Source organism: Saprolegnia diclina (assembly GCF_000281045.1).
Source record: "Saprolegnia diclina VS20 unplaced genomic scaffold supercont1.28, whole genome shotgun sequence".
Classification (NCBI taxonomy): domain Eukaryota; phylum Oomycota; class Saprolegniomycetes; order Saprolegniales; family Saprolegniaceae; genus Saprolegnia; species Saprolegnia diclina.
Window position 1 is genome coordinate 536,813 of NW_008246095.1, and position 27,579 is coordinate 564,391.

Genomic DNA, 27,579 nt, shown 5'->3' on the forward strand with positions numbered 1-27,579 from the left:
CGCACGACGAAGATGCTTTCCAAATCGTATCCGTCTCGGCCTCGGATACAAATGACACGCTGCTTCTCGTTTCATACCGTCGGATCTTGCGTCAGTTCATTTCGGCGTTTCAAGCTGCACCTGGCGCACCCCGCTCTCCTCGGCACGCCGCCATGTCTTCAAACGCCAGCGCCGGACTTGCAGCTCTCTTACTGCACGTCGAAGCAGCTCTCTTGGCTTTGAACCAGTTTGCTACGGAGACAAACGACGACGTCCGGCGACCACTCTTCCTTCGTCGCAATCGCTACGTGGAGCTTCTGACGTCGGTCATCAAGGCCCCGTTTTCTTCCTACGGCGGTCCGTACTCGATCGACTACCTGTGCTCGTTCAACTTTGCGTCGCACTCGCTCTTTGACCGTATGCAGAGCAACCTTTCGACGACGTTGGACGGCCTCGATGATGAAGACGATGACGGCACCAACGACCACCGCGGGCGTCAAGGCAAGGTCGCCGTGTCGCTGCCGGCCGCTTATCAGTTGAGTGACGACTCGATGCAAACGCTGAACCGCATCATTTGTACGGTCAACATGCTCATGTTCCGCATCTTTTCGCGGGTCAAGACGTGGGATGATGCATCGGCGTGCCGGGACGCGATGCCAGTGCTGATGGAGCTGCTCGGGCATGGCTTCAAGGCATCGGTCCCGCTCTCGTTCCTCATTCAAGAAAAGTGGCACGTGTCCGAGTCTGTCGCGTCCTACTCGCACACGCTCCGGAGCTTTATTGACCTCATCAAGACGCGCGGCAAGTCGATTCGGTATCTTCAGTTTCTCGTCGTGCTCTGCAGCGCCAACGGCCACGCCATTGCCAAGATTCAAGAAAAGCTCTGCGAGCTTCTCTTCGACACGGAAGACAGCGCAGCCCTCTTGATCCCGACGCAGCCCGCATCCCGCGGGTTTGAGATCAGTATCCCCGCCAAACCCTCTGGCGTGCGTTTAGTCAACCTCGACGTCTTCTACAACGAGTACTATGACAGCAAGCGCCATACGACGTTGGCGCCGTACTACTATGGCCTGCTGCAGCTCTACTGTGCGCTGTGCATGGACCGCAACTATGTGTGCATTCAGCGTCTCCGAGCAATCTTTCCCCGCGCCAACTTGCTCCAAACGGTCCAGGATGCAGGGTTGTCACGGTCCATGCGCGCCGTCTTGCTCAACTTGCTCGTCGTGCTTCACGTCGACTGCGAGCCGCAGACCGTGCTGCCGAGTCCGCGCTACACACGCATTTGGAAGAACGCAGTCGTCGAGGTTCCATCGACGGCTCTTCACGGAGCAGACGCCACATTTTTTGGCGACCTCAAGATAGAGCTTTTGCGCTACTTCAAGAAGCACCACGGCGTCATCGTCATTGCCGAGTACCCGCAGAACGAGCTCACGCTCGCGATGGTCCGGACAACCCAAAAACTTGTGGCGTTTGGCATGTTTAGCAGCGATCTGCGCCACTTGGTGCCTCTCCTTGTCGACCTCTTGGACAGTCGGACCGACTTGGTCGAGGCTCATCGACCCACCGCGAGCACGACACCACCCGAGTACTCGGTCCCATTTTTCGAGAACAGCGTCCAGCGGCAAAAACACCCCGCATACCGCCAGTACAGCGTGCACGACACCGAGGTTCAGCCGATGCTTCCCGTGCAAGAGCCGTTGTCATCTCGTGACGTCCAGACGTCACGGTCCGGGTGGCAAGCAGCCTACACGAAAGCAAAGAAAGAGCTTCATCGCTTCTCCGCACTTAGCGCAAAGTCGTCTTCGTCGTCGCTCCGACGACTTCCCGACTCGAAGTACACGATGAGCGAGTGGAACAAGGTTGTCATGGACATCAAGGAGAGCATCTGCACAACTTTGTTGTGCATCGACACGTTCCGACTCGACTATCAACTTTCGAGCGTGCTCTACACGCTACACAGCACGTCCAAACGATCTTCGACCTCGCCACTCACATCGTCTTTGTGGGGGTCCAGCGGCAAGCGTGGAACGCCGTTGACGTCTGCGATGCAAAACGACTCGCTCGAGTGCATCTACTCTCTCCATGTGCTTGCGGGGCGACGCCTTGACACGGTCTTGCTCCAAGCGCTCATGTATGAACACCCGCCGCTGGTCTCGAAAGCGCTCGAGCTCTACATGCAGCAGTTCAACCAGCACGACCAGCTCATCAAGGCGCTGTCAAGCACACTCGTCATTGCCGACGACGCCACCGTCCAAATGTATGCGCGGTTGCAAGCCCATGTCAATGATCTGCGTCGACTTGCCGAGACGACCGAAGTCTGGATGGACTTGACGTCGGACGCCGACTTTTCAACCGCGAGCAAGGCGTGCGCGGCGCTCCGGGCGATCCTCGACGCGTTCAACTCCAAGGAGTCGCATCGTGCCGTCATTCACCGTATCTTGCGCAACATCCAAGCGATTGATCACGTCGTGGCGATGGTTTCAGCTGGGAGCCATTTCTTTCAAGCACTCTTCCCCTCCAAACTACCGCGTGGTGCGAGCGGGTGCGGGCCCACGCAGCGGTACGGATCCAGCATGAACGTTCCCGAGACTGTGCTGGAAGAGAAGCAACGCAACACTCTTTACGCCGTTTACTCACACTGCACCGAGTTCCTCGGGCACATTTGTCAACACCCGGAGAATGCGTCGCTCATGGACACACACGCAGACACGCTCTTGGAGTTTGCAGAAGCACTGCCGGCGGCCCAGGATGCACTCTGTGGTCTTTACCTCGGAGGTCGCACCGATGCAACCCCAAAGACGGTCGTTGCGTGGTTTGTGCGATGGGCCGTCGCATACAAGCCCGAAGGCGAAGCGCGGTATCTCGAGTTCTTGAGGTCTTTAGCAACCCGACCGCGCGATCGAGCGACGATCCTTCAGCAGCTACAGCAATACCCAAGCATCTACAATGACATGTCCAGCGGTCGCCATGTCAAGTACACCGCCGCCGTCTTGAACCTCCTCGCCGCTTGCGCGCCAACCGCCGAGGCCAAAGACGCATGCCGTGTCGAGTTTCTGTCGCTCGACCAGTGGCTTGCAGTCTTGGAAGGCGGCCTTGCGACGCACGAATGGGCACTGGGGCTTGCGTGCCTTCGCTACTTCAAGGACGTTATTTTGGCACAAGACGACGTCTTTGATGGTGTCCCAGCGTCGTTGCACCTACGCATTTTGCAGCGTGTGAGTGAACTGACGGCCAAATGTACTGCACCAGTCTAGTTGTGCCAAAACGACATCACACAACTCTTTGTAGGTATCCGATTGGATCTTCTCGCGCTCCAGCAGGTCGATCTACAGCTGGCGGCACCCACGGCGACGCGGTACACCCTCGACGCGATCATGCTCGTTCTTGTGCCTGCACTGGATGCATACCTCCCACGCATCATGGGCATTGTCAAGCCAAGTGCCGACGAGTGGCGCGAGTGGCTCGCCGGATGGTATATCTGGCTCTTTGGCGCGTGGGTTCCGACGGATGCCCGGAGCAAGGACGAGCTGCACAGCTGCCTTCAGTACATTGAAGTGCTATGGGCGACAGAGTTTCTCGGCGATCTCTGGTGCGATGTCTCGGAGCGCAGTGAACGCCCTCGACTGGACGCGGGACTTGGTGGACTCCGAAGCAATGCACCATTTGTGCTCGATCTGGACAGTACTGCTTTTGCGGACCTCTTGGTCGAAGTCCAAGCGTATCATGCGTACTTGAAGCAGCATCCAAAGCCAGTTACGGCTGCTGCGGCTTCTCCACGTCGGCTCTCAGCGTCGCACGTGCCATGGGCGCCGGCGCTCCACGACATTGTCACTGCAACGGACGTGTCGGAGAAGCTGCCATCGCTCAACATTGCGTCACTTGAAGCCAAAACGTCTTGGGTGCGCAAGATTCAGGCCAAGTACGGATGGGAGCTCGAAATGACTGACGGCGTGGCCCATGGTCACGCTCTGGGATCGAAGAGCAGTGCGTACGGCATGCCCAGGGGAAGCGATGGTGCCGACGAAGATAGCGCGATCGTGCAAGACTTTGTCTTGTACCTGCGAAGTCACCGTCGCATCAAGATCACAGTGCGTGACGAGCTCAGCCACATGATGCGCGACATCGTCTCCGTGCAGGTGATGCAGCATACGTCGTCGGTTCACAAAATGCACAAGTGGAAATTAGGTGCAACTTAAAGTGGAGCACCAAACGAACCCGATGCTACCGCTCATTGCGCTCACGTTTGACGACATTGTGGCCAAGCTGGTGTGCCACTTCAAGGTAGTATTCTCAATGACATTTGCTGTTAATCGTAGCACACGGTAGATGCTCAAGTACCCCACGCACATCAAGATGTCGCTGACGCTGCTCGAGGTCTTTATCCAAATGATCACGTCGGTCGATACATCGGAGCACCGAAACGCGATGCAAGTCAAGCTCGACACGCTCGGCGCTACGGAGCTCGTCGTCGACCTTGTCAGCAGCACGGAGGACCAAATCGTGTTGGACAAGTCGATCGAACTCGGCATCGCGCTCCTCAACGGCATGAACGCCAAGGTCCAAGAACACTTCTACGCAATTTGGATTGAGAGCACGAACGCCGCTTTTTTTCAGCGGCTTCAAAGCCGTCTTGAGGCAGCGATGACGCACGACAACACAGCGCGCGAGCTTCCCTTGACACCGAGACGCCCGAAGAGTCCACTGAAAGCACCGAGCCATGAAGGCATGTCCAAGTACGAGGCGATCACGCGGCTGCTTCGGTTCCTCCAGTTGCTCTGCGAAGGCCACTACCTCGACACCCAACGCTACTTGATCGCACAGCGAACGTCATCGCACAACTTGGTATCTACGACAGTCGCATACCTCATGGACGTCTCGGGAGCTCTCTCGGCCGAGACGTTGGCGGTACACAAGCAAGTCTTTGACACGATCACCGAGTGTTGCCAGGTGCGCTAGCGTTTTGCACTGCATCCATTGTGCAATGTTGTTGGATGTTAGGGTCCGTGTCACGAAGCTCAAGAAACAGTCGCTACTTACGCCTTTGTGTCGACAGTCAACGAACTCATGCTCTTTTCGTCAAAGTCAGCGCAACGCCTGTCGGATGCGTCGCTCGTGCTGTTTCGCGATCTAAAGGCGTCGATCGTCATTGCGCTTTCGAGTCTTTTGGAAGGTCGCCACGACCGCCAGATTCACGACCGCCTCATCCAAGAACTCAACTTTGATGCGCTCAAAGACAACGTCGTCGACGCCTACCATTACTTTGAGCACCGTTACAGCGTACGCTTTCGACGCCATACCTTTGCCAAGTGTCTTGTAGGGTGTGTACGACGGCAATGAGCGCTGCAGCCACGATGCGTACCTTGGCATGGGCTTCAACCTGCACATTCTGATGCAGCAGCTCATCGAGCACCAGCCGTCGATCGCAGAAGCGCTGCAGCCCCGCAAGGTCATCAAGCACAAGAGCGTCAAGGACATGTCCTACGAGAAGGCCTATCGCTTTTTCCACAAACGCTGCGCGCGCGTCGAGATCGTATGGCCCATCGTCGGCGGAAGCGACGCGGTACCACCGCTCATTGCCGTGCACTTTCCGATCCACCCGATTTGCGTGTGCGTCACCGACGCGACGCGCCAGCAGCTACTCCAAGACATCTCGCGGGATGCCAACAAGCTCTACGATTTCTACGTCAAAACGCACTTGGTGCTCGAAGAGATGCAGCACCAGTGCACGCTCCGGCAAAACCACTTGAAAGCCGTCCTCTCCAAGAACGCATCGCAAATCAAGCTGCTCACATTTGTCTGGTCGCTGCTGCTGAACTTCATCGTTTTGACCAACTATGCGCTGGTGACGGTCTGGTATTTCATGGGCTGCATCCACGTCTTGCTCACGGTCGTCCTCCTCTTCATGTACTGGACCAACTCGGTGCCACTACTGCTCCAGAGACGGGCGACCCAGCACGCGTACGAAGACGCGCCTTCTCTGCGTGTGGACGACAAAAAGACTTTGCAAGACGTCGAGCGGCTCGTGCGATGCGTCGGTAGCGACATCAAGGTCCAACCTCTCTCGCGGCTCGAGACGGTCTACGTGATTTTGACCGACGGTCGCTTGTTGTATCGCGGTCTGCTCGTATGCGTTGCGATCGCTGGTGTCTTGATCGAGCCGCTCTTCTTTTCATTCCACCTCGTCGACTTTATCAACCGGTCGCAGGTACTCTGGTCGCTCGACAGTTGGGAGATTGAGCGAGATTCTTTGTAGGAGCTTCGGGATGTCTTGCGGGCGGTCGTCGTCCCTGGCAAGACGCTGCTGCACATCGTCGTCTTTTACCTGCTCCTCGTCTACGTGTTTGCCGTGATTGCGTACACGTACTTTCCCGGGGACTTCAAGGTCGACGCCAGTACGAACGGCTGCGAAACGGTGTGGGAGTGCTTCCTCACGACGCTGGACCAAGGCTTCAAGAACAACGGCGGCCTCGGAGCGTACCTTCCAAGTCATCGCCGCGGCAGCGACTCGCTCGGCTACATCCGATTCTTTTACGACCTCGCGTACAACATCGTCTTGATCATCGTGCTCATCAACCTCACGTTCGGTGTCATCATCGACACGTTTGCGTCACTGCGCACGTCGCACAAGGAGCAACTCGACGAGAACCGCGACCGGTGCTTTGTGTGCTCGATCGACGGGTACACGTTCAATCGACTGACACGCCGCGGCTTTGAGCACCACACGACGACCGAGCACAACGTGTGGCACTACATCTATCTATTTGCCCACATTCGCAAGAAACCTTTCACCGAGTACAACGGCGTTGAGCTCTATTTGGCGCTCAAGATGGCGCGCGGCGACGTCTCTTTTTTCCCCAGTCACCGCGCGCTCTCGCTCGAGAAGCTTGCGACACCAACGCCGACGCCCAGCCACGACTCGATGCACGACGCTTTGCTGCGCGTCGAGGCCCAGCTTGCTCGACTGCTTCAAGCCCACGCCACGCTCGACGCCAAATGCGACGCGACAGCGCGCCGCCTCGACGAGTGGATGACCAAGCCAGTCTCGCCCAAGACCCACCCGACGCCTGCGACGACCATCTTTTTCCCCGAGACCGATCAGAGCGACACGCCGTGTTCCCACGTAGGATGACCCCATGCATGTTAACAAAAATCGTAGTGAGAGGCAACAAAACTGGACGAACGGCGAGGGGCCTACAGGCGATAGTCGGAGGCGGGCGTCACATGGGCTGCTTCCTGCCGGCGCTTGACCGTCGCGGGCAAGTCGAGCTGGAAGAAGCCGTGGAGACCGCGTTCGTCGCGGCTGTGCGCGATCGCGTCCTTGATCGCAAAGTAGATCGAGTTGGCGAGCTGGAACGGCGGCTCGCCAACCGCTTTCGAGCTCATGACGCCCTTTTCATTCTCCGTCTTGTCGAGGAGCGTCACGTGCAGCTGCTGCGGAATGTCTTTGGTCGACGGGATCTTGTACTCCCACGTGCCCGACGAGAGCAGGACGCCGTTTTCATCGTAGAGCACTTCTTCTTGGAAGAAGAACCCGAGCGCCATCACCAACGCGCCTTCGATTTGGCCAATGTCGATCGCGGGGTTGAACGACACGCCGCAGTCGTACATGATATCCGTGCGCACGAGCGACACCTCACCCGTGAGAACATCCACTTCGACCTACATGGCAACGTGTACCTCCTTCTCGGAGGAGCAATGTCGACCGCACCTCGGAGGCCGCGGCTGCGTACACAAAGTAGTCGAACGTCTCGTTGCTCGACGTGTGCGGTTGCTCGGACGCTGCGAGGTGAACGCCCTCGTCATGGGCGGCGGCCACCAGTGCCGTCCACTCCTTGATGTCGGGATGCGCTGCGCGAATGGGCAACAGGCGGGCGTTGAGCGTGTTGCAGGCCGCACTAGAGGTGCAGAATCAGCCTTTGACAATGGTCGTCGAGCGTACCGCACGGAGCGCGCAATCGACTCGGACGTGCTCGAGCCGCCGGTCGCGTCGCTGTTGGGCACGAAGTCCGTGCTCGTGGCGCGCACACGCACCATATTGAGCGGGATACCAAGCGCGTAGGCTGCCATTTGTGCGGCTTTCGTATCAATGCCCTACTCGTATGCGCATGAGCATCACAGAAGCGCGTCGATGCGAGACAACTTGTCCGATTTCGCAGCCACCTACAACACGACTCTCTTGAGCCCACTCGGGCCAGTGCTAGTGTGTACCGTGGGTGACGAGCACGGTGCCATCGCCACTAAAGATCGAGACATTCGCGCCGTACTTGAGGCCCGAGATGCCCATGCCGTACTTGACCGGCGTCATCGAGAGGCCCTTCTTCTTCCAGCGATTGTTGGCGTTGAAGTACGCGATCTTTTCCTTGCGCCGGAGCACGTCGGCACTCTCACGGAGCCGGTCCCAAATACGTGGCAGCGTCACGTTCGAGAGCACTTGGCCGTACGGCGTCTTGTGGCCATCTAGACGCATGCAAGTCCAGGGTGACGCATCGAGGGACGCGTACCGTGCAGCATGTTGCGGGCTTGGATCCACGCCACGGGTTTGTTGAGCGCCGACGCAATGTGATGCACGATGATCTCAAGCAGCAGCGTCGTGTTGGGCACGCCGGGTGCGCGCACCGACGTACACGTCGGCGTATTCGTCAAGTAGAGATATGCCTCGCACCTAGGACACGTCAGCACCGTCAGCAACTCTTTCTGACCATACCGCATGTGGGGAATGAAGTAGGCGCCATCCGCCCACATGACGGCCATCGTAATGTCGCCCATGTTGTCGCTAGAGTACCCCGACACTCAGTTTTCTCCGTCGTTCGAGGCAGTCGACATGTACCCCGCGTAGGCGCCGAGCGCACAGTGCAGCTGCACGTCGAGTGCGGTGATGCGCCCCGCGTCATCGTACCCGACCGTGTACTCGCCCACCATGGCTTCGCGGCCCGCAATCATTTGGAAGTCCGTGTTGCGGTCGTTGACGACTTGAACGGGCTACGCACTCGTCACAACTAAAAACCAACGACGTACAACGTACAACGCCCAGCTTGGAGGCAGCAACAGCGGCGGCCCCCGCATTGAGGATGTTGCGACTGAGTTTGCCGCCAAAGCCGCCGCCCGCCCGCTTCATCTCGATCGTAATCGCGTGCTGGGGCACGCTCAGTAGTAATGCGACGCGCTTCTGCACGAACGACGGGTTTTGGCACGACGCATGCAGCACCATCGCGTCGTCTTCGCCCGGATGCGCCGATGTGGCTAGACACAGCGGATCGTTTGCGAGCCTACTGCAAAGTTGTACCTTGGGGCTCCATGTACATGTGGCGCTGGGAGCCAATGTCGACGGTGCCAGAGAGCCTGTGATGGGCGCGTTGCAGCTGTTGCGCAATGTTGTCGTCGCTGCCACTCATCGTGATCGGGTTGGGCGTCGCGGTCGTTGATGGCACGAGCGTCTGCGCCGCCCGCGCCTGCTTCACCGAGATCACCGGCGCATCCACTTTCCAAAAAGGGTCGTTGCGAAGCGGCGCATACGTCACGTGCACGCGCGCCGCCGCGTCTTGCGCGATCGACGCTGATGTGGCAATGACGAGGCCGAGAGGCGCGCCGACGTAGAGAACCGGTCCCCGTGTCGGCACAAAAAGCGGCTCGTTGCCGTCGCCCGTCGCGTTCTCACCCGGCACGTCAATGGCCGTCACGACGTCAACAACACCAGGGACGGCCAGCGCCGGCCCTGCGTCAATCTGCACCACACGCTGAAGGGCCTTCGTGGCGTACACGTACGCGCCGTAGAGCATATTGGGCGGCGGCGCCAAGTCGGCGACGAACCGTGCTTCCCCCGTCACCAAGAGCTACATGCAAGTATCGCGGTCAGGGATTGAACGTTTGAAAGATTGATACGACCTTGGACGCAAGCTTTGGAATCGCCTTGCCGACCGGCGCCGTCGACGTGTGCGATGGAAACGACTGGCTGCCAGACGAGACGGCCCGGGGCATCTCGGGTACGGCCGACGCAAGGGTCTTGGACGAGAGCGTGGGCAGTGCTTGCAGCCACGACTTGTACCAAAACGCTTGCAACACCGACCTATCAGAAACGCTAAGATCGTAGCGATCCGAATTGGTTGCGTACGCTTCAAACGAGTCGTGGAGCGCGGCCGTGTCCTTCAAGAGGTACGGCAACGACGCGTGCAAGTGATCTTCTGAGAGCAACTTGTCTTGCACAAACGCTTGGGTCTCGGTACACTGCACAACGTGGCCGACGGCGGTGCCAAAGACGATGGTCGCGCGCTGGACGACGCGGTCGGCGTTGGTAACGAGCAGCACAGCGCCGTTGACGTGCGAGTGCGCGTTGACGGCGCGCTGGGCGACTTTATGGCAGAGAAATGTCACCGGGTGCGCCAAGATCGGCAGCGTCATCGCCACCAAAATGACGCTATCTTCTTTGGGTAGCCCGAGGTACTCGAGCACTGCGAATGTCTTGGTGGCGCCGTTGACCTGCCCCTCGAGGCTCGCACCAATGCCTGCGAGGCCGACGACCAAGTCGGATGGAAACGACGGGTACGTCCGTGCGAGTGCGAGGTTGCCGGCCCACGTGGCTGCGTTGCGCACTTGGTTGTTGGCGATGCGACGGACATGCTTGGCGAGCACGCGCAGCGCGTCCGAATCGACGGTCGAGAGCTGTAGCAGCAGCTCGTTAAGCGTCACGGCGGCGCCGACGACGACGCTGTTCTCGTGCACGCTCGTCGTTTTCAAAGCTGGGATGTGCGTGATATCGACGAGGACAGGTGGAAACTCTACGTGGCGGTACGGCGCAGTGCTGTTCAAGTACTTGGTGACGCCCCGTGACGTGAGACCGCCCACAAGCATGACATCGTCGTGCTTGGGATGCAGCGTGTGCACCTCGGCAAGTTGCTCGAGCGTCAGCACACGGTACCACGCACGGTCTCCGTTAACAAAGCGCAGTGGCACGGGTGTGTAGTCGGCAATGAACGCTGGCGGTGGTGCCTGCGACGTCCGGTCAAACGTCACATCGGGCCGCAAGTCTTCCATGTCGCCGACATTGCTGGCGTTGTTGGCCTTGTGCGGGCAGTCGGCGCAGGACGTTGTGCATCCCTTCGCCGCACGCGTCGACTCGGCGTGATCGCAAGCTGGATTAAGAAACTCATAGTCGTCTTCACCGCTGTAGGCATCGCCGTCGTCGACTTCGTACGCAAGGCTTTTGGACCCAAACGAGTGCATCGTCGCCAGAATCGGCCGGTACCCCGTGCAGCGGCAGAGGTTGCCGTCAAAGTGGTCTTCAATCGCAGCTTGCGTCGGCGACGCGTTGTTTTGCAGCAGCTCGACCATGTTCATAACCCAGCCCGGCGTGCAGTACCCGCATTGCATGCCCGACTTTTCGACGAGCGTCTTTTGCACTTGGTGGAGGCCTGTCTTGGTGTTGCCAACGCCCTCGACCGTAAGCACTTCCATGCCGTCGATAGCAGCGAGCGGGATCAAGCACGCATTGACGGCGCGCGTCACGAGCTGCGACGAGGTCACACTGCGATGACGAAGCACGACAGTGCACGCGCCACAGCCGCCCTCGCCGCATGCGACCTTGGTGCCCGTGAGCCGTGCGACGTCGCGGATGTAGTCGACGAGCCGCAGCTGGCCAACGCTGCCTTCCTGCAGCACGACTTTCGCGCCGTTGAGCGCAAACGTGAGATCGGACGTCCACGTCGATGGCATGTTGTCCGCAACGGCAATCTCGGAAAGTGCAAGTTGAACTTGTGCGCTTTCGTATCGCATTATTTGTATGCCATACAATATTCGAGTTGATTGCCAGCGGCGCGAACGTCGGCGAAGGTGCCGTGCTCCGATCAGGCGGTGCGACTCAGACGCACGAAGACGTAGGCCAAGCACCCGTACCGTACGCATCAAGCAGCTACGTCAAGGCGACCAGTCGGTGACGCCAGCACCTAGTGGATGCAAGCCTAGTACCATCTTAGTGGGATAAGATATGCAATAAGCACAATATGCCGTGTCATGGATACGTAGCTCGTGCGAGCTCTGGTCCGCGCTAGCCGAGCTGGCTCACTCACTGCCTGCACCAACTCGAAGCATGTCCAACGTCGGGCCTAGTACCATCTTAGTGGGATAAGATATGCAATAAGCACAATATGCCGTGTCATGGATACGTAGCTCGTGCGAGCTCTGGTCCACGCTAGCCGAGCTGGCTCACCGCCCGCACCAACTCGAAGCATGCCCAACGTCGGGCCGGCAATCAACGACTCGAGCAAGCTGTCGTGCTGGTGACGATGACGGTTTCAAAGGATCTTTGGCGGGTGCGACAACATGGTGCGCAAGAACGTCGTCGCAATGCTAGCGAGTGTCATGGCTCATTGTAGAGCTACGTGGGCGAGACAAAGGACCGGCTGCGGCATGGCCAAGGCACGTACACGTTCCCGGGCGGTTACTTCAAGTACACGGGGTCCTGGTACCGCGGCAAGATGCACGGCCATGGCATCTTCTTTCTTGGCGATGGCAGCACGTACGAAGGTGCTTTCGAAGAGGGCGAAATGACGGGCACGGGGCTTCGGCGCTGGCCCGACGGGTCGACGTACGCGGGTAGCTTTCGCCGCGGCGAACTCGACGGCCACGGTGCCACCTCTGCCTCCAAAGGGCAATCGAATCATGCTGTCGTAGGCAGCTTTCTCTCGGCCAGTGGGAAACGCTACGAAGGAACGTGGCGAGACAATCAGTACTGCGGTGCAGCATCTCCATTCATCCACCAACTTCACTTGGCACCATGCGGTAGGACACGGCGAGCTCTGGGATGCGGACGGCTCTCACTACGTTGGCGACTTTGAAGCACACACGTTTCACGGCGAAGGCCGCAAGACGTCTGCTGAACGAAACGAGGATCGAACTCATCTTCGAGCTTCCTATAGCTTTCCCGATGCGAGCACGTACGACGGGTTCTGGGCCCACGGACGTCAAGATGGCCTTGGTGCGCACACCCTATGCAGCCATACTGTGCTGACGATGCTCTTGAGGCTCGTATCTTGGCGCCAACGGAGAGAGCTACGAAGGCAGCTGGCGCGACGGACTCCGAGACGGCAAAGGCCGCGGCGTCTTTCCGGACGGCATCGTCTACGATGGCATGTGGACAGCCGACCGCCCCGAACGTATGCTCTACTGCATAACGAGGTGGTATGCAGAGGTCTCTAGATCGCTCGTGCGGTCTCGTGATCTCGCGACTCATGCCCGACTATACCACCGTGGACTTGACGCCCTTGGTGTTTCGAGAGGACAAGCCTGTGGAGCCTGCCCCGCCGAGCGAAGATGGCAGCGTCGACGCGCCGCCGCCGCCCGAGCCCAAGCGGCTACCGGCGTTTCGCATCGACTGCATCGACGCACCAGTGCAAGCTCGCACCAACAACCAAGCCGTGCGTACTCACCGTGACTGGTCTCGAACTTGATCGACACGTACTAGGGCACGTGTGTCGTGGAAGAGTCGGGGCGGCAGCTGCGCATGCTCCTTTTAGCTGGCAAGATTCCCGGCTCGACCGAGCCCGACGTGGTTGCTGAGGTACCGAAGGGAAAGAAAGCCCCCGCGGTCGTCGCGCCGCCCCCCGAAGTTGTACCGGACGTCCCGCCGCTGCCGCTACCGCTCTTGACTCTGAGCGACGACAAGACGCCAATCGACGAGCACGCGATTGTGACGGAACACGGTGGCGCGCTTGTGCCAGCCATCTTTGCGCTGCCGAGTAGCCTCGCGCCGGGCGACTATTTCGTGCTGCTCGAGAGCGCGCTCGACACATCCTTGCCGCCAGCTTATTACCCGATTACAATTGCAAAGGCAGACGATCCGACCGACAAATCGTCGTTCAAGAACGCGCCCAAGAAAAAATAACTGCAATAAAAATGCCAAAATTGTTCCGATATTGGTTATAAATTGTACATAATTGTACACAATTGTTTTGAGATGTCGCGCACGATCAGGCCATGCGCTGCGACGAGATCGTCCAGGAACTCGTCGGGGCCAGACCTCCAGAGCGCGCCCTTGCCCGTCGTACCAAAGTCGTTGTTTGCAACGTCCAGCGTAAAGGGCACGCGGTTGCGGGCATTGGCGAGAGCGAGAGCCGGCGCCATCGTCATCGATCTTGGCGTCGTGGAGTCGAAGGAGCGCGAGCCCGTTGGCGAGGAGCCGTGGAAGCGCGCGCCATCACTGTGATGCATCACTGTGATGCTGTCGTGCGCCAAGTGCAGGTGATTGGTTGCGATTTTGCGCAAAGAATCCGACTCGGTGGGGAGTGTGATCCAGCGTGGCCACAGCGTGTCGGGTACACGTACGCTGCTGAGGTGGATGACTTTGAGGTGCGGGCAATGCGCATCGTCGTCGATCCTGTGAATCGCGCACGATCCCAGTTCAATTGCGCGGAGCGCTGGGAACGAGAGCGCTGCGCTCCAGTCGACGTCGGTGGTTTGCGCTTAGTTGAACAGCCGTAGCGTTTGAAGCACTGTCGAGTCACGCAGCTCGTCGAATACGAGCGGCACCGCTGCGGCATCTTGCACGACGCCCCAAGTGAGCTTGGCAAGGCGGGAGAGCGGTTGTTGCCACTCTGGACAGGTGCTGCCACAACATCGTCGCTGTCTTCCAAGAAGAGGGACGTGAGGGCGGGCGACGACGCAATCGCTTTGGCCAGCGCGGCGCTGTTATCGACCCTGTGCAGACGTAGCCTTTGCCCACACGACTGACGGAGCCATGGGATAAGACATGACGTCGGGAACGGTTCGCCAAACCAAGCCGCGAGATAGAACGAGCGCACGCGCTGCGTAGGGTGCATCATGGCGGCCATGCACAGGCTGGCAACGTGTCGTCCTGGCAAGTAGAGAAAGACGGCTTTGCGCATGTTGGTGCAGTACGCGACGGCGTCAATGGCGGCGGCTCAAACTCTGCCTCGTCGTCGTCTTTAACAAGGTCGTCGTTCTCCTCCACCCCAGAGGCCTGTTCGACGTCATGGTACGCGTCCTGGCGATGCACGGGCCCCACGCAGACGCCATGGACGCAAACTTCGCGTGCGTACCTTGGCCCAAGTTGAGGGACATCTGGATCGACTGCGGCAGAGTGACCTCGAGCCAGCGTGCATCAGAGCAGTCGAAGACGCGAGCACAAGCATGCCTACCCGGCGAGAACATGGCCACGCATACATTGCATTCAATCCACAAATCCACACTGGATAGCTTGGATAGTTTGGATAGCTTGGATAGTTTGGACATGTATCATGACTAGGCAGGTGGAGACGCCATCTGAACGAAAATGACGTCGCCCGCGTCAACATCCGGCTGGCCCAATCCGGCAGCTATCTCGAGCTTGTACTTGCGCGAGTGGCTCGAGAAGAGCCCGAGCGTCACCTGCCGGCACGCATCGATCGCGTTCGCCAGCTGCTGGACCGAGCCGCGGAGCAGCTGGCTATTGCTCAGCGCGATGCGAAGCGGTGACGGGTTGCGTCCCTGCTGGAGCGATGCTGCCAACCGTTTGGCGCCGTCGGCGTCGATCGGAATGCTCTGGAGCGACAGCGTCTCGAGGCCATGAGTCATCCAGTGCGGGACCGCCTGCGCCAGTGCTGTGAGGCCCTGGCGCCCGAGCTTCATGTCGGCCCACTCGAGACTTCGGAGCGACATGGACGTGCCGAGCCACTTGGTCACTTTGGGGATGTCTTTGGCTTGCATCGCGAGCTCGCGTAGCGTCACGCTACGAAGCTGCGGGCACGTTCCTGACGCGGACACGTCGAGAAGCGAGATGCGCTGAAGCGTGAGTTGCTGCAGCTTGGTGAAGCTCATGAGCGGCTTCCAGATGCCGGGCGGCGCGTCGATGATGCGACCGATCAGCGTCAGCGACGTCATCTTGGCGCCACTGAGCTTGTGCAGCAGTGCCGTGTCGTTTTGCGCGGCGCCGCGGACGTCGAGTGACAGCTCCGAGAGCTGGTGCAAGGGCCGAGGCGAGGCGAGAAGGGCATCGACGACGCTGCGGGCGCCCACAAGTGAGAGCGAGGCGAGCGAGTCGCATGAGTAGATGGCGTCGGCCAAGGCAGTAGCGTCCGTGACGCCCGTGCATGCGAGGCGAAGCGTCGTGGCGCCACCGCGACGTAGCCAGGCAGCCATGTCCGTTGTATCCAAGGGGTCCTTGAACATGACATCGAGGTCAAGCTGCTGGAGGCTCCGGGTCGTGACAGCAGCGACGATCTGCTGGGCGACCGTGGCGTTGATCGGGTCGACGATCGAGACGTTGCGAAGGTGCGTGCACTGTCGCAATGCGTCGACGACTGCCTCGGGCATGTCGCTCGGCTTGCGGAAAGAGAGGTCCGTAATGTGATCGTGCCACGCGCGGACCACTGCATGGGTCGCGTCGGTCCACATACTCGAGGTAGACAGCTTGACACGGACCGTGCGTGGGAGCGCTGCAGCAAGGCAGCGCGCATCAGTCATGTCGGACACCTGGATCTGTGGGAACGCGGGCAGCGCCGATACCCCGAGTTCCATGTGGTCGGTTGGAATCGTTTGGAGGACGAGGCTCGGCCACTGAGTGGTGAGACTCATGACGCCACTGAGTTCCTTGAGCGCTACGAGCGAAGGTGGCAGCGCCGTGGAGGGCCATGCGTTGAGGAAGGCCAGAGCATCCCGAGCATTCGGAATCATCTGGAGCATGTCGATCAGCACTGCGCCGTTGAGGCGAGCGACGGCCGTCGAGGCGTCACGGACGACGCAGGGGCGCTTGGTTGGCGTCGCCATCGCTGTGCTTGGTTCTGCCGCTCTTTAAAGTACGAAACACGCAAAGTACGAAACGTATCCGAACTTCAGAGAGCCATTCAAGATACGGCCGCTGCGTTTGCCACGTCATTGATCCTGAGTCTATCTCTCGATCTCACAAGGAAGAAGGGGTCTTCGAACCTCTTGCTGTTTGGTGGCCGTTGTCTCGTTCTACAGATTCGCTTCGGCAGCTGTGGTATGCTCCTCGAAGACCAACCACAACATGTCGGCAACGACCACGCTTCGCAAGTTGGCAAACATGGCTTTGCACGCATTGGGGGAGCGCATGAATGCCGGTGACAACGCTGTGGCGGATGCTCGTGGAGGTGTGCGTCCGTGTCCTCCTGGTGCGCCTCGTCGCCGTGAAGCGCGCCAATGCTGCGCTGCGGGTCCGCCTTGGCTTGGGTACTCGAGGATGCAGACGCTCGTGATCCATGCCACAGGGACCACAGGGAGCACTGTAAAGGTCTCGAAACAAGCGAAATTGCGATCGTCGGCGGCAGAGCGACATACAACCAGCGCTTGACCGGGAGCTGATCGATGTTGGCATGCGCAAAGACTGGAAAGGCGGCGACGCCAAGTTCGAAGCCTTCCTTTGGCACAGCGTAGCAATGCAGGCTTGGCCAATGGTCACGCGGTTATTGGTCTCGCTGAGCTTATTGAGCGCCCTGAGGGCCGGCGGCAGCTCCGATGGCGGCCACGCATACATGAGAGCAGCAACCTCTTCGAAGAGCGGGAGCCTGCCTGGCCGGCAAGATGTCCTCGCTTGCTGCTGCCATTCTTTGTGAAGCTTTCGCAGTCCCCAACCCTATACCTGTTAAGTACGACTGCATTTTTCAACATGTTGGTATATAATAGTGTGAACATGCTGCCTTGATACAGTGTTTTGTATTCTGTTTTAATGGAACACTGGATTGAGTAGGTGCTGGATCCAGCCAATCGGAAGCGCTGACGCCATCCGTGGACTTGGAAGATGCGCAACTTGATCGTGCTCGACGAGCGCCGGGCAACGCTGCCGCCAAGCAGCTGGGTCGCGCAGAGCGTCGATGCTGCCGAAGACCGCGTCTTTGCCATGACGAGCGACGGCTGCGTGGCCTGCCTCGTCGCCAACGAAGTTGTTTGGGACTGTCGTTTGGACGGCGCCGCCGACTGGCTATGGTGCCACTACAACATAGAGCTCGAGGCCATCATCTGCGCCTCGCGCAGCGGCGCCATCGTGGCCATTGACGCGAAAGACCATGATGTCGAGGTCATCGGCCACTTTGACGCGGGCCTTTGCGCCGTCGCTTGGAACGCCACGGACGACCAGGTCGCGCTCGTCACGGGCGAGAGCCTCCTCATCACGATGAGCACGTCCTGGGACGTCTTGCACGAAGGCCTCCTCGACGTGCCAAGCTTGCATGCGGCGTCGCTCGTCTCTCTGGCGTGGCGCGCCGACGGCCAGTTCCTCGTTGTGAACGCTGCCCAGCAGATCCAGGTACGTTGCTCATACAGCAACGCTGTGTCTCATGCTTGCTGTAGGTCTGGGAGCAGTCGAATGCGTCGTGGTCGCGTCACGCTACGGGGCGCTACGAAGACGGCCGGCCGCTCACGCAGCTCGAGTCGACAATTGCGTGGTCGCCAAACCACACGCTGATCGCAACGAGCCAGATCCTCAAATCCCAGCTGCACGTCATCTTTTTCGAACGCAACGGGCTGCGTCACGGTGACTTTGCTGTCGACGCGGCCAGCGTCACGCATCTGCAGTGGAACACGCTCTCGGACGTGCTCGCGCTCGGCGTCGTGTCGTCGACGGGGCAGGCGCGGTTGCAATGCTGGACTCGGAACAACTACCACTGGTACCTCAAGCACGAGCGGCGGCTCGAGGACAACCTCGCGGCGCTTACGTGGGACCTCGAGGCGCCGTACACTTTGCACATTTTGCAGCAAACGGGTACGCACCGCACGCTGACGCTCGAGCCGCATGTGCACGCGAGCGCTTCGGAGATGGCGACCGTCGCCGTCATTGATGGGTGCCAGCTCAAGCGCACGCACTTTCAAAAGGCGCCGATTCCTCCGCCTATGTGCGCCAGCACGATCTCGGTGCCATCGCCGATCAACGTGCTTGCGTTCGCCAACGACATGGTCGTCCTCGTCACGTCCTCCGGCTCGTGGCACCTCGTGCGCGACGGCTGCGTGTGCCCTATCACGCATGAAGACGCGGTGTTTACCCAAGCCATGCAATCGCTAGCGTGGGACGGTGCTTTGTTCTGGGGCGTGCCGGAAGGCGACGCGACGACCTTGTGTATGGTGTCTCTCGATGTGACCACGGGGTGTGTCCTTCGCACGTCGTCGCTACCGGCGCCGATCAACGAGACATTTAGCTCCCTCTCGATGGACGGTCGCGCCGTGCAGCTCTCGTCCGGCGCACGCTTCCATCCCGCGCAACGTGATGTTGACGAAAGTGCTCACCCGCTCTATGCGCACTGGGCGACGCTCGACCACGATCTCTGCGTCGGGTCGGCAGGCCACAAGCTCTTCGTCAACGGCGCCTTGCTGCATGCATCCGTCGCGTCGTTCCATCTCTCGCACATGTACCTTCTGACGACGACGCTCGGGGCCCACCCGCAGCTGCACTTTTACCTCCTCGACGATTTGGTCGATGGGAAGTATACCCCGGTGCACACGCAGCCGGTCGAGCGCGGTGCCAAGCTCGTGACGACCGTGCCGTCGCGCGCCGACGTCATTCTGCAGATGCCCCGGGGCAATTTAGAGATCCTCGCGCCGCGCCCGCTCGTGCTCCACCTGGTCGCGCAGTGCGTTGCGTCGGCGGCGTACGCACCGGCCTTGGAGCTCTGCCGCAAGCACCGTGTCGATATGAACGTGCTCGTGGACCTGGATCCGCCGGCGTTTCTAGCCAACATTGATGCGCTTCTCGACGCGCTGCCGCCGCGTCTTCGCAGCGACCGGCTCTGTCTCTTTCTCACCAACTTGCATCCGGTCAACGTCTGCGGCGCCAAGTACCCGCTGGCACCCGTCCAGAGCATGCACGAGTCGTGGGACAAGGTGCTCGAGGTACATTCAACGGGCCAAGGAGTCCAGTCATGGAGAAGCCTTGCCGTAGGTGTGCTCGGCCGTGCGGTCGGCGCTTCTCGCGCGCGACGCTGCCACGTACCTCACGCCGCTTCTGACGTGCGAAGCCAAGATGCAGCTGTTGGAGCCCGCGTTGTTGCGACTCCAGGCCGTACGCTTTTATTGTGTTGTGAGAGGGAGCCCCACTGGATGCGCGTAGCTGCATGCGACGGACAAGGTGCTGGCGGAGAAGGGCTTGCAGCATCTCGTCTTCCTCGTGGACGTCGACATTCTCTACGACCACGCGCTCGGGTACTTGTGTTGTGTACAGTCCCCTTTGCCTGACCGCATGGCTAGGCTCTATGACATGGCCTTGACGCGGCTTGTCGCTGGCCGGACCCAGCGCGACCCGCAAGAGTACCTTCCGCAGTTGGCAGCGTTTGAAGCACTGCAAACCACCAAGTCAGAGGCATATATGAAGTACGCTATCGACCTCAGCTTGCAGCGGTTTGCGAAAGCGCTCACGCACCTCACGGCCGACGCCGACGCCGACCTTGCCCTCTCGCTCATCACGTCCCATCATTTGTACGAGGACGGGCTCCGGCTGTTTCGTGCAAAGTTGTCTCCGACTCGGCGGCACATTTTGGTCGCGTACGGGGCGCATCAAGTGGCGACCGGCGCCTTTGCCGCCGGTGGGCACACGTTTCTTGCGGCGGTGCCGCCGGCGCTCGAGCTGGCCGTCGACGCGTTCCGCAAAGCCCACGACTGGCGCCTCGCAATGAGCATCGCCGCCCGCATCGAAGACTACGATCTATATACGCTCGCGTACGAGATGGCCGACGAGCTCCTCAATGCGATGGGCACGGCCCGCAACCCGGTCGCGGCCGCCGAGCTGTACATTCACTACTGCCACGACGTTGACGAAGGTGCGTCATCGTCGTCGACCCAATCACGCGTCGACTCTCGCGATTCTGTCATATAGGCGTGGCCACGCTTGTGCAGGCGCGCGAGTGGGGCCTCGCGCTGCAAGCGGCGCAGCTGCACAAACGACGCGACCTCATCGAGACCGAAGTCGAGCCGCTCGTACCCTAACCCTCTAGTTGCATGCACAGTGTGACACGCCACTGCGTTAGGTGCTCCAAGCCGCCGAGGACATGGAGACCGACATCAATGGACGACTCGCGACGTACAAGAAGCACTGGGTGCGACTCACGACGTTGCGCGAGCAGATTCGGCTCTTCCGCCTCCACGGTATCGACGGCAAGAACGACGACGGCAACGGCTTGGACGACGGCGCGTCGAGTGCGGCGAGTGCCTTCTCCAACATGAGCATGAGCTCGGTCGGGAGCCACAATAGCAACCGCGACATTCGCTTTGGGTCGGCGCTGAGCTTTGAGACAGCGTCGCACAGCGCGACAACTAGTCCATTTTACGCTGCAATGAGCGCCGAGCCCACGAGCAGTTCGACCCCAAAGAAGATGCCGCGCCGCTTTCGCCGCACCAAGATCCAGGAAGGCAGCGCGGACGAAGATGCGTACGTTGAAAAGAGCCTCCGTGGCGCGATGCCCGCTCCCGAGTTCCTCGCGGATCTGCGCCAGCTGCTCACGATGCTGATCTACTTTGGCCATACGCCGACCGCCCAAGCTCTCCAGACGCAGCTCGACGCATTTCTCGATCACATTCAGGACCACGTTCCGCCCGCACCCGTCCACGTAAGTTGATCCTCTGTGTGTCCGGCGTATGCACATGTATATGACTAGGGCGAGAGCACCGAGGCTGCGTGGACCCGGCCGGACGACGCGACGTGGAAGGTCGTGACGCGACTCGTCTAAGGAGTTAGATCGTCGACGGCCTGTTGGTCGACTGCCACCGACTCAAAGCATTCTATACCATGAGTCTTGATTGCACCTTCTTACTCGCGGAAGCGGTCCAAGCAAAACTCCATGACAACGGCAAAGGCCGTGAAGCTGGCGGCGCCCTTGGCCGTGTTGGTGAGGAAGACTAGAGTATAAGAAATGAGATAGCAGTACGGGACAAGGACGTACGCTTGGCGGGCTGCTGGCGCGCGGCCCACGCGCCAAAGATCGCGCCCGACGACGACGCGGCCGCGATCGTGTTGACAACGTCGTGCTTGGCCCGCTCGCGCTCAATGACGCACTCGATGCCGGCGTAGACAAGCCCCACCGACGCGAATTGCTATCGTTTGCATGAGCTTCCATGCGAGCGAGAAGGCTACGTTAGTCGTACGCCAGAAAAGTAAATGCTGCGGTGGTAGCCGGCCAGGAAGCTCTTCCGGAAGCCGTGGTAGAGCTGCTCGCGCATGGTTGAGCCGACGAGCTCGCCGTGCGCGCCTTCAAAGGTGCCGAGGAACGTGCCGAGGCCGACGCCCATGACGATGCCCATGCCCGACGACATCATCGCATGCTTGACGCACGACTCGCGCGACTCGAGGATGAACTTGTTGACGGCCTCCATCAAGCGGATTTGGCCGATTTCATTGGTCGACGGCGCCAACGAAGCAATACTTGACGTTACAAAGCAATTCTTGACGTTAATTACCGACACAGGAATATGCCCAAGGTGAGCTGGGACTGTGCAATAGCGTGGACGGGCTGCTCGACATCGTGCGGTCCGATCGATCGCCAAAGAGATTCCTCGCTCAACCAAGTTATATACAAACGACGAGTAGTATCCTAATACGATGCTCAAAGGGGTCCATGACGTGGCACACGCAGAGGCAAGTTTGCCATTGTTGGTGGAAAATGTGGATGCACGTGCCGGCTGCTACAAAACCAGATCTGACGAGGTCCTCTAGTATCCATCGACGCTAGCTACAAATGTCCTCTCGATGGCCGTGAAAATCAACGCAAACAACTGACAAACCAAGTCCAATACGACGATGGCACTACTACTAAGGATCAAATGTACCGGATAGGAACTGATGGTCGCACTGGGTCGTCGGTCGGACCAGATCCAGACGTCGGTGGTGGTACCGGCGTCGAGGTCGGTGGGGGTGTCGGCATCGTGTCCGACGTCGCTGGGGGCAGTCCTACAGAACAAGCGTCGTGAGCCCAAACGACGAGGCAAATGGGCGTGCTATATACCTGGCGCCGGCTCGGGAAAGCTAGCGGCAACTTGAAACGTGAGCGCTGCGAGCTGCTTGCTCTTCTTGATGACGTCGTCGGGACTCAAGACGGGCGTCGCCACAATCTCGAGGTGCGACTTGTGGGGCTCCATGTTGAGTGGAATCGGAATCGGCGGCGACGGCACCTTCTTTTTGACCGACATGAGCACGGCTTCCATCGTACTCCGAAACTGCGACACGTCTTGCTCCTGGACGACGGCTGGCGGCTTGAGCACGACGGCCGACGTCTTGCGCAACGGCGGCGGCGGAATGCCCCCAAAGGTCGTGGCGGGGTACTTGAGGAGAAGCCCACTCGTATGGACGCCGACACGTGCCGTGAGTGCAGCCGGCGACATGGTGAGCGGCTTCATTTTCACAGGTTTGGCCGCGTCCTTGTCCTTGAGCGTCGCGTTGGCACTTGTAAGACGCTGGTACTTTTCGTGGCACTGCCGCGCCGACCGGCGTTTCACCATGCTCTGCCGCGTCAAGATCTGCGCAATGAGATTCCAGTTGGCGCCGTACATATCGTGGAGCTTCTTCATGAGCGACTCCTCGACAAAGCTCCACCCTTCGCGGGCGAGCTCCGGCGTTGGCTTGCGCGGTCGCGGCAGCGCCGACGTCACGGGTGTCGACGTCTTGGCCTTCTTGGCCGGTGGCAATGAGCTCTCAATGCCGACTTGGATGCCGCCGAGAATCGACGTGTCATCCCACGACACCGAGTCGAGCGCATCGAGGTTCGTATCGCCCCAGAAACCGTCGTCGTCAAAGCCACTCGAGTCGGGGAGCGGGAAGCCCGCATAGTCGGTACTCTTCTTGGAGCTTTCCTTGCGCTTGACGCTGGGACTGCCACCCGGTATCGGCAGCGACGTCTTGTTGAGCAGCTTGTTCTTCTTGACTTTGGTCGGCTTGGCGTCAGCCTTCTTGTCGGCGGCGGCGGGCGCCGTAGGCGTTGGTGGCTTCTTGGTGCGGTACGCGATCCACAGCGGCGCGTCATCGACGGGTTCTTTGACAAACGTCGTGGCCGGGTCGTACTCGGGGGCGTGCCACACGTCGTACGCAGGCGAAAGACCCAGCGCTCGGAAGTGGTTGACAATCGACGACACGCTGTCGCCGGCAACAGGACACTCGTAGTACAAGCCTGCCGTCGGCTCCTGCTTCCACGCGTCGACGCGGTGCGCGTCAACCATTTCGTCGTACGACCGGGGCGCGCTGTCGTCTTTGATTGGCTCGATCGCTGCCTTGGACGGGCGATTCGGCGGTTGCTTCTCCTTGAGCGACTGCACGAGGTGCACAGCGTACCACTCGACCGGCGTCAGCTCGTCATTGTTGGAGAGCAGCAAGTGTTCTTCGAGTTCGAGCTCGCCGCCGGTCGTGAGGGGCGCCTCGAGCGCATAAATATCGCCGTCGAGCGCGCTGTTGCAGTACTTTTCCATTGCTTCGGCGCGCGCCATGGCTTTCGGAAGGTCCGGCGTCGACACCGACCACCACGACGGGCACTCGATACCCTTGAAAGCCGACGACGCCACACACTCGGCCGGCGTCATCTCCCCAAAGAGCTTCTCCGAGAGGACCGCGCCGACACGCAAAAACGACGCCTCGAGCGTCGACTCGCTGTAGAGCCGAAAGACGGGCACGTCGATCGTGGTTGCGAGCAGCTGCCACGCAGCGCGAAGCTTCGAGTCGCACATCGGGTCCCAGTCGCTGTCGAGCACGACAATCTACACGGGCGCATGATGAGACGAACGCGCAAGAGACGGGTCGTACCGCATGCGCGCCATAGACGCACACCGCGCGGTTCGTGCCCACCGTGCGCGTCCGTGTCGAGAGGATGGCCACTTGCACAGCGTCCTGGAGCGCAAAGTGCGACAATGCGCGGTGCTGGCACGTCGCCGAGCCCGTGATCCGCACTGTCGAGAAATTGAGCACGTTGGCCGTGAGGTGTTCGATGACCGGCAGCATCGCGTCGCTTTGAAGGTACACGGCCACCTTGCGCTTCTCGGAGCCCACGAGGCGCCCCAAGAGGTCCAAAAAGGCCGCACACTTGGACGAGCAGCTCGCGATAATCATACGGTCCATCGAGCCGAGCCGGTCGACGTCCAACGACACGCCGTTGCCGATCGCGCGCAGCCGCAAGAAGAGCCGCAGCCACCCGTCCATGGTCGCCTTGTCGCTGCCCGAGCAAAAGGCTGCGATCGCGCCAGTATACGCGTTGGCTTGCGACGACGTGAGCGCGACGCCGATTGTCTGCTCCTCAATCTTGCCGAGCTGCGCCTCCATGTCGTTGCGTATTCTGCCAAGCGTGAGGGCGCGCAGCGCAATCTGGAGACACGACACCTCGTCCTTGTACGGAAGGCCCGCGCGCTTCATCATGAGCTGCACCGAGCTCGAGTCCGCAACGTCGTCTTCCCACGCCGACGGTACGTACGGTGTCGACGACGTACCAAGGAGAAAGCCGCCGTAGAGACTCGCGCGCTCGGGTGCCCAGTGCTCGAGCCCGAGCTCGCTCACAACAATGCGTCGCGAGACATTGGTCAGGCCAAGCGACGGGGTCAGATGCAACGCAAAGTCTTCGACGACAACGACCTGCCACGTGTGCTTTTGCAGCACCGCCGCATCCTCGAGGTAGCACGCATGCGGGCAGAGCACGACGTAAATGTCTTGGCGTTCGTGCGGATCGAGGGACGCAGTATACTCCTTGTCCCACGTAAGGTGCTGGCGCCGCCGGTCCAGCGGCGTGCCGCCGTAGATCTGAATGCGGCGCGAACCATGGAGCGTCTTGAGGTAGTGAGCCCACTTATGCACTTCGGCGTCGGGCACGAGGATCAAGTGCGGGTGCGCACTCGGTGTCTGGAGCTCGAGGTAGCGCAAGAAGAGCGAGACTGTAAACGCCTTGCCGGTGCCAAGTTGGTCGTTGAGGATGATGTTATAGCCCGCGCTGTGCACGTGCGACATGAAACGGAGCGCGCTCAGCTGGAACGGCGCGAGCTTGACGTCCAGGTCCAGCTCGAGCTCTTGCTTCTTCATGAGGTCGCGGGCTTCCTTGCCGACGGCAAAGATCGCAGCCACCAAGTCATGGATCGTCGCCGACGCGTCCGAGGTGGTCGCCCACGCAAAGTCGACGTGGGCGTCCGAACGCGGCGAGAGGGTCGCATCCTTCGGTGCGGCCCGCGTGTGCAGCTCGACGGACGACGGTGACCGGTTGTGGTACCTCGCAGCAATGCGTTCCATGGCGCGCCAGAACGATGCGACCTGCAGAGCGACCGACCGCGCCAGCTTGCGCTTGTCTTGCTCTTGGTTGCGCTTCTCAAGGCTCTTGGCGTCCGACGCGTCGCGCGCGAGACGCCACGCGCGCGCCCGTTTCCATTGCCGCTCCTCGGCAAAGTCGGTCGCCATCCAGCGCATCTCGTCAAGGAGCACGTCCCAGTGGCACTTGGTGCGCGGCGGATCGCGCAGCCGCTGCAACTGGCGCTTCTTGCTCGGGCCTTTCTCGAGCTGCTGCGTCTTCTCCACGTGCAGTCGCAACAAATCGGCAAATGCATTCACCGAGCTCGTCGTGTCAACAGGCGCGGGCTCCTTGACCTTGGTCGCGGGCAGGCCCAAGTAGGCCGAGTTGAGCGACACGACCGGCGACTGGTAGTGCCGGGTGGGCGCCGCCGACCGCTGGACCTTACGCGGTGGGCTAAGCACCGCAGGCGGCGAGAGCCGCGTCGGGGACTTGGACTTGGACCGCGTCCGCTTTCGCCTGACAGGCGACCGGCCGTCGTCGGTCTACGAGGTCGTGAGCCGTCCGCGTGGGCAATATCGCACAAATCGATGCCCCGTGAGACTCGATATTTGTGCCAAACGCATGTATTCGTTGTAAAGGGTGTACCTGTGAAACATGATCTGCCGCGGCCCGGAGCGCCACGAGCTCGGCCAATAGGCGCGTTTGAAATGGCCCCCAGGTGGCGAGAAAGAGGTCGCGGGGCGCGGCCTAACGAATGCATAAAGTGTGAGAGGGCGACAGAAGTATACGACTTTGGAACGAAGTCGGCGACTGACGTACCGCGGGCGCGGGGCCGGGGCGGAGGGCGTGGCCGGCGCCGGGGGAGGGGGCGCCGGTCGAGGCCATGGGGGGGTCGTCGGAGGGGGCGATGGCGATGCGAAGGGGCCGACACGTCGGAGTCGCGGGGCGCGTCGGTCGTCGGTCGGTCGCGGGCCGCGGAATCGAAAATACGCCAACGCTCGCGGGGCCCGTCCGCTCGTTGTATGGGAGAATGTATGGGGGCGATCTTCAAGCCCTCCCTTTTTGAAGCCACGTATCCGGATGCGCGCCAAACCGTCCCCACAAATCTAGAATTACCAACGGTGGCGTATCCGGACCATTCAAAGTGCGAGGACACCAGATTTAGCGTTCCAAGCCGACGCGGCCAGCCACCCAGAAATTGTGAGAATGAGGAGAGAATCGGACTGCTGGATAGTTGGATAGTAAATAGCTGGATCGCTCGTTCGTGGCGCGGCCAAGCCAATCTAGCATCCGACCAACGCGACTGCTCTGGTGGTTTGATGGCGGCTGTTGCTGGGTTGTTGAAGTCACACGTTGGCGCCAAGATGCGCTGGACGGGTGGCGGTGCACGTCGATACCTCTGGAGACCACTTATGTCACTTCCATGGCG

The 27,579-nt window shown here is 60.3% G+C and overlaps 7 protein-coding genes across 8 annotated transcripts; 3 read left to right on the forward strand and 4 right to left on the reverse strand.

Annotated features, from left to right (window-relative positions):
* Positions 1 to 152: 152 nt before the first annotated feature.
* Positions 153 to 7,151, forward strand: SDRG_09050 (hypothetical protein; the record flags this gene model as incomplete). The annotated part of the gene is made up of 7 exons (XM_008614961.1): positions 153 to 3,216; positions 3,268 to 4,115; positions 4,165 to 4,260; positions 4,306 to 4,926; positions 4,978 to 5,256; positions 5,318 to 6,184; positions 6,233 to 7,151. 7 exons carry the CDS (start codon positions 153 to 155, stop codon positions 7,106 to 7,108), a joined length of 6,651 nt encoding a protein of 2,216 aa, XP_008613183.1. The 3' UTR covers positions 7,109 to 7,151.
* A 19-nt stretch (positions 7,152 to 7,170) lies between these two features.
* SDRG_09051 (hypothetical protein) lies at positions 7,171 to 11,745 on the reverse strand (the record flags this gene model as incomplete). Its single annotated transcript, XM_008614962.1, has 12 exons — positions 7,171 to 7,638; positions 7,688 to 7,874; positions 7,919 to 8,070; positions 8,120 to 8,139; positions 8,188 to 8,436; positions 8,481 to 8,641; positions 8,684 to 8,752; positions 8,807 to 8,958; positions 9,002 to 9,219; positions 9,263 to 9,809; positions 9,862 to 10,042; positions 10,088 to 11,745. 12 exons carry the CDS (start codon positions 11,743 to 11,745, stop codon positions 7,171 to 7,173), a joined length of 4,062 nt encoding a protein of 1,353 aa, XP_008613184.1.
* A 546-nt stretch (positions 11,746 to 12,291) lies between these two features.
* On the forward strand, positions 12,292 to 13,930 carry SDRG_09052 (hypothetical protein; the record flags this gene model as incomplete). The annotated part of the gene is made up of 8 exons (XM_008614963.1): positions 12,292 to 12,306; positions 12,345 to 12,597; positions 12,643 to 12,705; positions 12,755 to 12,839; positions 12,888 to 12,946; positions 12,993 to 13,124; positions 13,168 to 13,385; positions 13,433 to 13,930. 8 exons carry the CDS (start codon positions 12,292 to 12,294, stop codon positions 13,850 to 13,852), a joined length of 1,245 nt encoding a protein of 414 aa, XP_008613185.1. The 3' UTR covers positions 13,853 to 13,930.
* Positions 13,931 to 15,127: 1,197 nt separating this feature from the next.
* On the reverse strand, positions 15,128 to 16,811 carry SDRG_09053 (hypothetical protein). Its single transcript, XM_008614964.1, has one exon. It carries the CDS (start codon positions 16,729 to 16,731, stop codon positions 15,229 to 15,231), a length of 1,503 nt encoding a protein of 500 aa, XP_008613186.1. The 5' UTR covers positions 16,732 to 16,811; the 3' UTR covers positions 15,128 to 15,228.
* Positions 16,812 to 17,690: 879 nt separating this feature from the next.
* SDRG_09054 (hypothetical protein) lies at positions 17,691 to 21,721 on the forward strand. The gene is made up of 8 exons (XM_008614965.1): positions 17,691 to 18,226; positions 18,271 to 19,803; positions 19,853 to 19,972; positions 20,021 to 20,112; positions 20,158 to 20,726; positions 20,783 to 20,883; positions 20,934 to 21,512; positions 21,561 to 21,721. Exons 1-8 carry the CDS (start codon positions 17,723 to 17,725, stop codon positions 21,630 to 21,632), a joined length of 3,570 nt encoding a protein of 1,189 aa, XP_008613187.1. The 5' UTR covers positions 17,691 to 17,722; the 3' UTR covers positions 21,633 to 21,721.
* SDRG_09055 (hypothetical protein) lies at positions 21,713 to 22,275 on the reverse strand (the record flags this gene model as incomplete). The annotated part of the gene is made up of 3 exons (XM_008614966.1): positions 21,713 to 21,801; positions 21,846 to 21,996; positions 22,048 to 22,275. 3 exons carry the CDS (start codon positions 22,273 to 22,275, stop codon positions 21,713 to 21,715), a joined length of 468 nt encoding a protein of 155 aa, XP_008613188.1.
* Positions 22,276 to 22,359: 84 nt separating this feature from the next.
* SDRG_09056 lies at positions 22,360 to 27,171 on the reverse strand. 2 transcript variants are annotated; one of them, XM_008614967.1, is made up of 5 exons: positions 26,970 to 27,171; positions 26,796 to 26,897; positions 24,689 to 26,692; positions 22,905 to 24,642; positions 22,360 to 22,849 (listed from the first exon to the last, which is right to left on the reverse strand). In XM_008614967.1, the coding sequence occupies exons 1-5, from the start codon at positions 27,033 to 27,035 to the stop codon at positions 22,719 to 22,721; spliced, it is 4,041 nt and encodes a 1,346-aa protein (XP_008613189.1). In that variant the 5' UTR covers positions 27,036 to 27,171; the 3' UTR covers positions 22,360 to 22,718. The 2 variants fall into 2 exon arrangements, with proteins under 2 accessions (XP_008613189.1, XP_008613190.1); XM_008614968.1 differs by lacking the exons at positions 26,796 to 26,897; positions 26,970 to 27,171 and having other exon boundaries at positions 24,689 to 26,720.
* Between the last annotated feature and the right edge of the window lie 408 nt (positions 27,172 to 27,579).

Bases quoted from the DNA above. Each gene is read 5' to 3' on its own strand.
- SDRG_09053 (XM_008614964.1), bottom strand. From the start codon at position 16,731: ATGGCGACGCCAACCAAGCGCCCCTGCGTCGTCCGTGACGCCTCGACG.
- SDRG_09054 (XM_008614965.1), top strand. From the start codon at position 17,723: ATGCGCAACTTGATCGTGCTCGACGAGCGCCGGGCAACGCTGCCGCCA. The intron at 19,804-19,852 runs GTACATTCAACG...GCCTTGCCGTAG, and splicing joins CGTGGGACAAGGTGCTCGAG to GTGTGCTCGGCCGTGCGGTC. The intron at 20,113-20,157 runs GTACTTGTGTTG...CCGCATGGCTAG, and splicing joins CTCTACGACCACGCGCTCGG to GCTCTATGACATGGCCTTGA.
- SDRG_09056 (XM_008614967.1), bottom strand. From the start codon at position 27,035: ATGGCCTCGACCGGCGCCCCCTCCCCCGGCGCCGGCCACGCCCTCCGC. The intron at 26,898-26,969 runs GTACGTCAGTCG...TGCATTCGTTAG, and splicing joins GCCCCGGCCCCGCGCCCGCG to GCCGCGCCCCGCGACCTCTT. The intron at 22,850-22,904 runs GTATATAGCACG...CTTGTTCTGTAG, and splicing joins CTTTCCCGAGCCGGCGCCAG to GACTGCCCCCAGCGACGTCG.